The sequence below is a fragment of the Anarhichas minor genome, unplaced genomic scaffold (assembly GCF_050575085.1).
Source record: "Anarhichas minor isolate MPS153535 unplaced genomic scaffold, ASM5057508v1 ptg000033l, whole genome shotgun sequence".
NCBI classification, from domain to species: Eukaryota; Metazoa; Chordata; class Actinopteri; order Perciformes; family Anarhichadidae; genus Anarhichas; species Anarhichas minor.
In genome coordinates, this window is record NW_027466479.1 from 3,198,830 (window position 1) to 3,210,712 (window position 11,883).

At 41.8% G+C, this 11,883-nt stretch overlaps 1 protein-coding gene, 1 long non-coding RNA gene and 1 other non-coding gene across 4 annotated transcripts; all 3 read right to left on the reverse strand.

The window, feature by feature from the left end:
* Nucleotides 1–1,211: 1,211 nt before the first annotated feature.
* cunh6orf47 (chromosome unknown C6orf47 homolog) lies at nucleotides 1,212–8,497 on the reverse strand. Of its 2 annotated transcripts, XR_012957624.1 has the most exons (4): nucleotides 8,219–8,497; nucleotides 6,548–7,978; nucleotides 5,267–5,317; nucleotides 1,212–4,678 (listed from the first exon to the last, which is right to left on the reverse strand). XR_012957624.1 is itself a non-coding variant. In XM_076105769.1 (3 exons), exon 2 carries the CDS (start codon nucleotides 7,461–7,463, stop codon nucleotides 6,555–6,557), a length of 909 nt encoding a protein of 302 aa, XP_075961884.1. In that variant the 5' UTR covers nucleotides 7,464–7,978; nucleotides 8,219–8,493; the 3' UTR covers nucleotides 1,212–4,678; nucleotides 6,548–6,554. The 2 variants fall into 2 exon arrangements, 1 of the variants encoding a protein (XP_075961884.1); XM_076105769.1 differs by lacking the exon at nucleotides 5,267–5,317 and having other exon boundaries at nucleotides 8,219–8,493.
* A 619-nt stretch (nucleotides 8,498–9,116) lies between these two features.
* On the reverse strand, nucleotides 9,117–11,585 carry LOC142964987 (uncharacterized). Its single transcript, XR_012957620.1, has 5 exons — nucleotides 11,211–11,585; nucleotides 10,524–10,628; nucleotides 10,293–10,330; nucleotides 9,577–9,680; nucleotides 9,117–9,305 (listed from the first exon to the last, which is right to left on the reverse strand). It is a non-coding gene; the product is annotated as an uncharacterized LOC142964987 (long non-coding RNA).
* LOC142965549 (small nucleolar RNA SNORD52) lies at nucleotides 10,183–10,251 on the reverse strand. The gene has a single exon (XR_012957701.1). It is a non-coding gene; the product is annotated as a small nucleolar RNA SNORD52 (small nucleolar RNA).
* Nucleotides 11,586–11,883: the final 298 nt, after the last annotated feature.

Sequence of the window (11,883 nt, forward strand, 5' to 3'; positions counted from 1 at the left end):
AATCAGCATGTGAACATATTTTATTTCTGCTGACCTAAAGACAAGTCTCTGGTGATGGTTTTAAAAGATGAATCCATGTCTTCATCTGCAGTACAGCATAAAGATTACAAACGGATTCTGTGATCTTCAACTGGTTCACCAACCGAACAGCAACATCTGGCTCATGACCCCAGAGGTTCACCTGGTCTCAGGTCAGGGGGCAGTTGGTGTGTGGTCATTTGATTGTAACAGTTTTGAATGTGGGGATACTGTAGCACAACATCACCGACATGAGGAGGACCTTAAGTCAACTAAGAGTCAAACGGTATCACTTTAATACTGGACACACTGCAGCTCAAATATGGTTTGATTCTAAGCTAAAAAACATGTCCTTACTTAAAGTGGTGAACTTTGCTGTATAATCAATAATGGAATCGCCAGAAATTAAATTTGTCCAATTTCTGAATGTCATTGTCATGCTAGTGTGACATGTACAGAAAGCAAGTGAGGCCTGGAGATCATTTAATATCCGGTTACTACTCACTAGGTAACGTATCACTACAACATCACAATCACATCCTGGTACTCTGAACTACTGCATGAAAAGCGATGCTCTTTAGCTCAATTATCTGCAGGGTTTTTTGAAGCATACTGAAAAGACAAAACAAATGTCTGCCAGGAGGGTATCAGAACCCCACTGTATGTATGGCCTCTGTATGTATGGCTGTGGCTCTGAGATCGTGCGGGTCGTCTTCCAACTGGAAGATCGCTGGTTTGATCCCCGGCTCCTCCAGGACTGTCCAGGCCGCATGTCAAAGTGTCCTCGGGTTAGACACTTCATTCCCCCAAAGGCGATGCCGTTGGTCCGTGTCATCATGTAACGAAGTTCATTTAGGTTTAGGGTCGTGATGGCAGGTGGCACATAAACTGGGTAAATGATCACATGTAGTGTTAAAGCTGTGAGTGGTCAGAAGACGAGAAAGGTGCGATATTAAATACAAGTCTGTTTACCATTTAAATGATTTGTAATGTGTCTTTACACCAGCGTGGTCCTTTAAACTACCATACTGTTTGTTTTCTTCTTCTTTGGAAATGTTAGAAGTTTGTGTTGGTTCTACTGAAAAGCTTCTCCCAGCACAATAAACAAATGTGCAATCAAAATCAACCATCAATAGGTATGTCATGCAGGATTTCAGAAAGATGTGTAGGAAATGAAAAACAAGCAGACGTCATAAAAGAGAATATTTATTGAGCCGGTGGGGATGTAACCTCAGAGCAGTATGAATGAGATGTACAGTAATGTACAGTAATAGCTCAGAGGTCCCAGGACTGACTGCTCTCCTTACTCTGATACAAACAATGAATAAAAGCACTGTGTCACCTTGTTGGGACAGTTGTTCATGGACATGTTAAATGTTTTCATTTGTGTGCACAAATGAAAACATTTAAATTACAAATCAAATTTTACTGCCTGAAAATACATCAATACTGTAATAGATGAAAAATAAAACAAAAAGGACAGCGCCAATAGTGTTCAGTACACTCTTAACTTAACACAGCCATAATAATGGAATTGAAAGGGAGACAATGTGCAACTTCAACTTGAAAATGAAAACGGCACCAGACTTTATTACCTGATTAGTTTCAACCGCTTTCATGAAACCTGTTAGTCAACTATTATCAGGTTGACCAAGAAAAAGACATTTTGTTTTCATTAGTAACAATATAAATCAAAACATTACTCAAATTATAGTTAAATGACGGCAACGAACAATTCTTTTCTTGACTTTTATTTGGTGTGTAAGATGTAAAACAACAGAGAAATGGCCCTCACGCTTTCCTAAAGCGCAAGGTGTTCTCTTCAAAGGACTTCTTTTGTTGTGCTAACCATTCAGCAAACTGACAACTGAGATATTGGAACTAGTAAGTCTTTGGCATTTCTACTAGAAGTGAAATGCGTGATTTTCTGCCATATCTCTTGCTGTCTGAGTTATAGAATGTTCTCTGTGTGTCCAGTGTGACAGCGTGAGGAACAACTACAGAGGGCTACTTGAGCTTCGGTAGCTGTGAGGCTCAATGCTGCTCAAACACTTCCTGGTTCATCGTCGCTTGTGATACATCACAAAATATAAGTGCAGAGGATGTTTACAGTGTAGATTTGACAGCATTGTCTGCTTACTCAGATACTCAGGCTTCAGCTGCAGCAGGATATGGCCGGTGGGGGCCCTCCAGAATCTGAGCCCTCGAGAGCAAACAGCGACTTGCCCTCGATGCCAACAGAAACACATTTATTCTACTGGGCAGTTTTTGTTTGACGCTGTCGCCACCGACATCCCAGAGCGAGCGAGCCGTGAGTGTGTCACTACTATGCATGAACGTTCTGGTCCTCACTGGGACAGAGGTGGGCTGAAGACCTTCAGCAGGATCCAGAAGATCAACTGGAAAAGAGAGACCCGTGGTTGGGCCGGTCTTTGTCATTCGAATTAAATGGTGTGCCTCTGAAGAAGAGTGAGCAGCTGATCAGCAGGCAGCCAACAATGTGTAGAGCTGGAATATCTTCACATCTCACTCTGGGAATTCAAGATCTGTTTGGACCAAAGCAGAGCCTCTGATGGTTGGAACAGTGGAAAGACCAAGACGTGTTTGGTGAGTGCTACTTTGTATCCGTCCAGTTTCAATGAAGCGTGTTTTACGATGAGTTAACCAGGTCAAGACTAGTTCAGTGTAAAAGAGAAACTTGAATTCAGAAGGTGAACAGTTGTATTTTTCTGTATCCTGATCAATAAAGAAATTGTCTGGAGTTTCTTTCCTCAGTGGACTACAGCTACCATCAGCAGTGATTGGACGTCCACATAAAAGGTGAAGAATATTCCCGTTCAACAAGCAATCCATCATCAACATAGTTGCAGATAACTTTTCTGTCAACTAATCGATTATTCCAGCCCTGAATATGCAATTTTATTTTCATGTTCAAGACAATCTGACATTTAGTTTCATGTCATAATGGAGCGTTCTGGAGAACACTGAAAATGACTTTTTTCTTTTTCATTTTGGTAGCAGTTCTGCCTTTTCATAAATATGGGATTTTATCATCGATATTCTAATTTGGTCATACATCATGTGCACACAGTTGGACAATTACATCTCAATAAGATCATTTAATTACAATATTGTTCCACATCTTACAGGTGAGCAAACTTAGCCATGTTTTTATGAATAAATGGATTAGAGGCGTATGCTATAAAGAGAATGTCTGATGTGGTTAAATACATTAGTGTTGAATATAAAGCATGCTATTGTGCACTAAAACCAGCATATTATCTCTGTACCTTTAAATCTAAAGCATGGTAAGGAAGATAAAGCCCATAAAAATGCATACGTGTGGAGAAAAGGTCAGTTTGAAACAAGCAATATCATAGCAGAGGAAATAGACATGAAGTAAAAAACGACACATGAGAATGTGCTGCTGGTATTATGTGTCACTGAAAACCTCCAAACGGATACTTTCTGACTGTGCCATGTTCTTAATGAGTTCACGTTTATATATATATATATATATATATATATATATATATATATATATATATATATATATATATATATATAGTACTGTATGCCTCGGGAACACCGTTATATATATTTATAGTATTTAACTATCACAGCTGACTGCAATTAGACGCTTGTTCCAAAAAAATACTGTACATCAAAGCAACCAAAGCAGTTCATTCATTTAGTCCTCGGTCTCACACACATTGTATTTGTAAGTGACTAACGTTGGACGTCTTATGGCTTCAGTAGGTACGTGTAGTGTGAGTGTCTCTCAGTGACACTGACCCCATGTGGACATCAGCCTTCTGTTCATCAGTGATGTCACAGGTGAGCCGTGAGTAACAAACATGACTCAGCACGATCAGACGGGAAACAAAGCGGTGCTGCACGTTGTGGTCCGGGAGTGTCATGTTTTACAGTTGAACTAAAGGAGAGCTGGGGAGACATTTAATGGGACTTTGCCTTAAGATGGTGGCCAAAGACAAAACCCAAATCCAAGCCTCAGAACACAGACACTAGTCTTTGGTGAAACTGCCCTCCACGTGATAGAACCGTTCACTTGATACGGACTTCATTATGAAACTCCTCTACACAGAGCCTGAACAGGTTCCTTGTCGCTGCAGTCCGGTCGTTATAAGTTTGCCTCTTTCCTTCTTTCTTTTCTCCTCGTGGTGATGCCTACAATTTCAGATAATGCAAGCTGTGAATTTGGTTCTTTTGGGTTCAAATTTGTTCATTTCTTCACACCCAGAATGCACCACAGGCAGTCACCTGGTCCCAAACTGGTCTGATGGTGAATCATGACAGAAGCAGTCCCTCAGGACAAGAATTACAACGCAACAATAAAAAGCAACAGAGTGATTCTTTCTCTTCTTTGAACGTTCATGGCTCCTTTTATTACTGAGGAGTGGTTTACTTTCTGATACTGAACTTTGTACTGCGATCCATATGAACAACATTCAGACTGAGGACACATCAATAGTGTTATAGTGTTGAGCATAAAGTGACATGAGTAAAACTTCGATGAGTTTGTGATGAAGGTGCAATACAATTGTTTCGTGACACTGCAGAGCCCAGAGGTGCAGAACAGCGTCCCGCTGGAGGAGGCCTGGTACCGCTGGACTGATGTCGACTCCTCAACACTCTGCGTCTGTGGAACAGACAGAGATCACTTAATAAGCAGCTCTTCTGAACAGCAGAGCTCCAACATGAGGTGGCCGTGTGCAGAGGCTGGTGCTGGCCTCTGGTTGGTGCAGTGCCATTGGAGTTCTGGAAACCTGGACACTGCCCTATGATCAAAATAGGTCACATATGAACTCATCAAATGAACTACAGGAGGCTGGTTTTCTCCACATTGCTTTGGATCATTTTTGGTCTTAATTGAGCAGTTTTGGCCTCATTTCTATCAGTAACTACCACAGTTTGTTTACTTCAGGTGAGCTCTGTTTTTGGTCACTGCTTGGTGTCAGACAACCAATCAACAATCCTCTCTATACATCCAAATGTACACGGTATGTTATAGTAGGCTGTAACTCTGATGGTGCATTTCTCTGTTAACAGACTAATATGAAGAGTGAAGCAGTGGGAGAGCTCTGTGAATCCTTTCATTGTGTGGTTCCTGCTGGTTTCACAGCACTCAGACAATGTCACACTCCTTTCTCTATGGTAACACATTCTAAATAGATGAAGAAGGCCTTACTGTGTGAGAGTATGTGAATGCGTGTTCCTCTTACAGTACCTCAATTAGAAACGTGCATTAAGGCCCTGTGTCATATCAGTTGATCCAGGCCTGTAATCAATATGGAAAATACAGCAACATGTAAAGCACACTGGCCTTCTGTAGGCTGTCGGATACAAAGAAGCCGAGAAGGTCGACCAGTCTGTAAGTCTGGTATCATTGTGATCGCTAGTAATCGGACTAAAGAAAGATATTCTGCATATTCTGGGCACAGGCCAAGAACAAAGAGCTAGCAGAGGACTTATTGCCAAATAAAAAGAATTAGGTATCAGTATCAATCAGCACAACTTACTCAACTGTGGCCAAAATGAGAGTCGGACTATTTTTATATAACACAGCTAACTAACCACTCAGTTCACTATAAAAAACGAGTCAACGTCTGGCATTGAAAATCTTACAGAAGTAAAAGAACGGATTGATGTTTTCAAAAAGAAAAGTACTTGTTCTGCAGAATAACTGCCCGTGTGAGTGATATATTAGTATGTTTTGTATTATAGTTATCAGTGGAAGTAGTATTTTGTGTCACGCTGGAACTATTCCAACTACTTTCTAGTTTATTGGATATTAAACGACCATCATACCTTTTGAACTTGAAAACTGAACCTGCCAAGTAAGTAGTTAGTGATATACCTCTCACATGGACTTTAGAGGCCAATACTGATATTGATAGCTGAATATTTCATATATGGTAATGGTATATCAACAAATACTAATAAACATAGACACAATAAGCCAATTGTGTTGCTCCTTTGTTTGGCTCAAGTACATATATGTGTCAGATAAATGTAGTGGAGGAGAGGTACAAAGAAGGGCAGAATGGTTCACACTCAACTAAAGTACCTCAAAGTTGTACTCTAATAGTACATAAAGACTAAAGGACAGCTGGAATCCCTCCATCGCACTCACTAAATCTCATACACAATATTCATTAAATCCTTTGTAGAGGAAATATTGGTTCATGTATTATGGTCACTTATTATTATTACTATGGCCCATGAGCAGGGCTCATCGTGACCTCCAGACCTTCATCACATCACCCGAGTGAAGCTGCAGATTGAGCCCAGCTGACCTCAGCTAAGCTACCTGCACTGACCATGCTGTGTGTCTACTCACCTCCTCCTGCTGTTCATACTGATCTAAAGCTCGGAGGTTTCTGGTTTGGGACTTTTTGAAATTTAAATTGAACTTATGCATTCATAAAACCAAAACACTACTGAAAACACATATAGCAGGTGTTCAAATGTAACCTGAATATCACATGAGATGCACGAAGGGGCTTACCTTAGATTTAACTTGTCTTCACCATGTCCTTAGCAGACACCAGCTTTTCTTTAGGTTCCCCACTGTCTTTCATGTCTTCGTTCACCGTGGCCTCCTCATCATAGTCTTCTTTTTCTTCCTCTACGCCGAGGATCACACTCTGACGAACACTGACAGAGATCACCAATGCCTGGATGATGCCATAGATCAAAGCAAACTGAGGGAGATACTCCTGGATCAACCAGAGTAGTCCTGCCATTCCAACTGTGGAGACAAAAAACATGGCCATACCGTGGAACCACAGCCTCAGAGCTCCCTGGACCCCCAACACCTCCAGGATCAGCTTGGCAGGGGGGGACACGGTCCACAGAAAGCCAACGACAAACAGATCAAACAAGTGGCGGAGGAAGTTGAAAGAGATCTCGTAGTGCTCTGGAAGGATTTCCACCTTCAAGCTGTGCGCAAAGATTCGGAAAGGAGATGTCAGCTCAGAGGAAGGAGGCGTAGGAGACGGAGGAGGCGTTTCGTAGTCAGAAAAGTCCCCATCAATATCACAGTCATACACATCTCCACTCCGACCATCACGTTTCCTTCGTCTTAATCCACTTGGTTCTGTTTTGCTTGGCCACGAAAGGTAAGACGTTGGGAGATATTTATTCCACCATCTAGAAACATGCTCTGAATTTGCGCTCATCTCCTGTTTCCCAGCGCTGAGGACTTCTATTGCCATGGGCGGAAGCTTCTCCTGCGCCTCCCAGTACTCCTCTGCTGGACTACTTTGGTCATTTTGACGCCGCCACCCTCCCCAGATCCAAGAGGTCCACCCCCCCGTGCCGTGATTGTGGCCCCTGGTTATCCCCGGTGTGGTATTCTCTGACACTGCACTGCTGCCCCATGAGCGCACCCACCCCCATGCTCGGCCTACCACAGCTGTCATGCTTTCTCTGAGCGTGTTGGAGTTGAATTGAAAGTGAAGACACGCAGTTTTCAGCTCCTCTCACTGACGTTGTCCTGGCAGCTCTGTGAGCTTACTGGAAAAGCATGCATGTACTGTCGGTTCAGTTGTAAAGTTGTAATACTTGTTCACAAGGATTCAGGCCTAGGCACATACGTCCTCAAACCATAGACACACCTGTGGGTGTGTTTGAGCAGCTCAACAGACACAGAGTGACACCTCCTGCTTACAATGCTCTTAATGAAATGACAGCATTTGTAAGTCAGGCTTCTCGTCTACATGTCTTTGGTTTAACCTGGCAACCATTGGCCAAGGTTGCTTTCAAATAACTCAAAGTCACCGTAGAATATGCACAATGAGCAGGTTAGCAGCGGCTAGTTCCTAGTGAACAGGTTGAGTTGACTTTTTAAACGTCAACCGACTACAATTAACGTCATTGTTTGACAAACTTGTTCAACTTTTCAGTCTTTCGGAACACATTGCTTCAGTCTTCACACCTGCAAATCAAACAGAAGAAGCGTTAACGTTAGCTGAACCGTCTGCCCAATCACACGTCAACGTGAATAAGAGTTAGCTAAGTTCCACGTCTTCATAGTCGTGCAGCTTTTTAACGTTAATAGAAAGACAGGTTGGTTAGCAACTAACGTCAGCTGGCCAAACCTTTACCAACACATTTAAGGAAAAATATTTGTCGAGTTTTGGGTGTGTCTCAGCTAATATGATAAATAAATGCTTACCTTCAACTACGTTAGCTTGAGTTTGTCCGTCAGACCGTAAGCTAGCCCTCTTTGTTAGCATCAAATAAGTCGGCACACAGACCCAAGTTGCTCAACTTCTGGAGGCCGTGTTGGAAACACACTGACGGGTTTATCGTTTTGATTTAGCTTCCAGATAAAGCTCAGTAACGACGGGTATTTCTACCATTGTCGGTGCTGCTAACAGCAACAAAAAGGTAACGTGCACCGGAACGTTTATCGTTAACACCTAGCTAATTATGAGAACAAAGACGGACTACCGGTTAGGTGTCGTCCTTCAAAATAAAACGAAGTTACTTGATCGTCTAACTTAGTTCATGCGTATGCTCTTTACAAGGTTCCGTGCTTTCAACACATTCCAAGCTCAGACATGTGGCCGCAGTCTTACCCGCTGACATTTACTTTAAGACACCAGTATTTTTGATTGCGGGTCTAGCCTTAAATACATGTTAAGCGTTTGAAACAGTCAACCAGGTGATTACATTAGAGCTGGTCACGTGGAGAGCTGGTTGGTTTTATAGTCTTAACCAAACAGCCCTCCTTCAAGTAGCTGCACGTCATTAAAGTCAAGTTATAAAACATGCAAGCATTTCTAAAAATGCACAATATGTCATGCTGCCTAACAGTCTGTTGGGAGGATCAAGTCACTAGCTACCAACTGGAACAGGTTTGGTACTTCAGCTGCCTCATGTAATCTACTGCCATCATTCAGTATGTTAATAGGTTTGTATGGAAAAGTCAGAAGTTGTAATGCAGCAGTAGTCAGTGCCATTAGTTACAAAACTAATGTAACTCCACAATTGTGTAGTACTGGAGTCTATTTCCTGTCTTTTTATTGTAATAAACCTGCCTTCACTGAAAAAAGAAAAGGAAACTCAAGTTCTTTTCAACCATTTATTTGAAATGTCTTTAAATACATCCACATGGCAAGGGTTAGAGGAAAGAGCCCGTTTATTTATATGAACAGTGACAGTTGATGCTTCATTTCCTGGATGACTTGGTATGGACCCGTCTTTGACACTTGCAGCAGTTCAGGACTGTCATCCAGCTTGGGCTGCCACCGTCGTACCTGACAACATAGAAATATCAGTGACTAATGTTTGGCTTCCACAAGTTCCTCAACAGAAGCTCTAGCAGTCCGAGTGTCTCAGTGCGCTGCGAGTAGACTTCAGTTTACATCAGTAGAACCAGATAACTGAATCATCATTGACCAAACTCAGACAAAAGCTATGGGAGAAAAGCTCGAAGCCCCATTTGATGGCCCTAACCAAGAGTTATACACATCATTAAGGCATTAGTCAATATTACAGCAGCTTATAGCCCAGACACTTCTGCATTACCTCAAAAATGAAACCATCATTGGGCTGAACTTTGAGAGAAGTTGGTGCTTGCAGCTGTTCGTTCGACTGTCACGTCGACTCCTTTCTGTCCGCGTGGTGACGAGCTACAAGGCAAATAAATGTGAATCAATATCCACATGGCAGAACAACGACACGTTCAGGGACCACACACACACGTTTGGATGTTTTACCCTTCTACTGCAATCAGATAGTTTTTTCCAAAGAAACTGGTCTGTACGGTTCTGGATAACTGGGTCAGTTTCATTGCAATAAGGTGGCAGCAGAATGCAGATGTACTCAATACAATATAAGCAGGCCTAAGGGTAAGTAAGACAATGTTTGTGAGCCAAACTGAGTTTCCAGTGAATAATAAGTGGCATTACTGAAGCGATGCAGTACAAACATTAAGGCCATCAGTCCTTAGATTTGTATCACACCACCATAATGCCTTTCATAAAAGCAGACATGTTGTAATTATAAAGAACTTTTCATGCGTCTCCATGATGTAGAATAAAATAGGTTGTGTTGTAGAGGACAACTATGAATTGTCCAGCAGTTCTATGATTTGCAGTAAAAGGGGTAAAACATACCAGTGGCGTAGTTATGTGGTCAGTGCACTGTGAAAACATCTTCATGCTTTTGTCAGAGACTCTAGTCTAGTAAATCATCATTCCACATAGAACTACAGAACAGAGGCTTTTAGATCCCAGACTTACCCAGAGAGCAGTCTCCAGCTAGTCCGACTTTTAAACACCTGGTGAGTACAGAGAGGACAGCATCAGAACCAGTTCTCATGTTCACAGTTTGTACTGAGAATCGGTAATATGCATGCTCAGTGCACTGTGAAACAGCATCATGTATAATCAGAGACTCTAGTCTAGTAAATCATCACAGTAGCATATTGTTCTCATAGCACATCATCCAGGGGCATCAGTCCTGGTCCTCACCATGGCTGCAGACCTCTCACTGAAGGCAGGACCTGTACTGTAACACCCAGCAGGCAGGAGAACCACCTGGTGGTCCTCAGATGCACCCATCCTCAGTCAGTGAGCCTGAAACAGCAGGAGAGTTCATTTCTATTACTCGGTCAAGGGTTGTAGTTCCTTTCTCACGAAAGCATTTTAAATTAAATATACATCTGTAGCAGTTAAAAAAAAAAGTGAGACACTGAAACAACATCAGATACTGTAAGTTACTTGGATTGCATACAGATGTACACGTGACACATATTAGGAAAGACTAGTGAGCTGAGAATAATTTTAAATTCTGCATTTAAAGCATGTAGTCTGGAGAGTTTAGAGAATAAAACAGTAAATCTTGTTTTGTAGTCCTACAAACTCGGGTTACAGACTATCCAGGAGGGTCAGTTAAAGCATTTCTGTACAATGGCGACCTCACTATTTAAGTTACTTTTTATATTTATCTCAGTAATAAACAAATGTGTAATATAACTAAATTAGTTTGGAGGGTTATTTTAGAATATATGCCACTTAATTTTGATAAATGTAGCCTCTTATTTAACTACCACATTAACGTTCGTAATGCACTCAAACATGCAGCCAATGAAGGACTGCTTTTCTGAAAACTGCAGCCACGTGGCATTTATCTTGACGGTATAATAACCACCGACTCACTGTATTCATCCACCTCCAAGCCTGGTTCTCCCGGAGTTCCTTGGACACAAAGTCTTCATATCAGTAACTTATCGAGGAGCCTCATTCTCTACTGAGAGAACGAGGAGGTCGCAGGTCCAAGGCAGTTCTCCTCCTGCCTCGTGGTCTTCTCGCAGGGCCATGTGCTCCGCGTGGAAGAAGCACAGCTGACGCTGCTCTTCTTCTCTTTTCATAAAGGAACTACGTCATACGCCTGAAACGCACGTAAGGAATATACTCGCAGTGTTTAACGTTACCTGCCATCGTTTCTTTCTAAGTATCGAAATCTGTGAAAACTCCGGATGACTAGTGTTCACGTCCTACTGTGTAAAGCGCCGCCAGAAAGAGGATGAACCAATGTCCGGCCAGGGTTTATATACACTGGTCCTTCACAGCACCCACGTGATTTTGGTGTCCCCAATAATGCCTGTTTGTGTAAATTATACAACAGTCTATGTAAAATATACCATGGATTAAATGTACATTTCAACAAAGAGAAAGTACAAGAACAACTTCAATACAAAAGGACCATTAATGTTTCATTACTATAGACATATGTTTTTCCCCCTTTTGGGGTACTTATAAAGTAAACTAATGTCTCATCTGAAGTCTTAAAATGTTAATTTTAGCAAATTTCTTATCAATTTGAGGATAA

Excerpts from the sequence above, each read along its gene's own strand:
- cunh6orf47 (XM_076105769.1), bottom strand. The coding sequence starts at position 7,463 with ATGACAGCTGTGGTAGGCCGAGCATGGGGGTGGGTGCGCTCATGGGGC.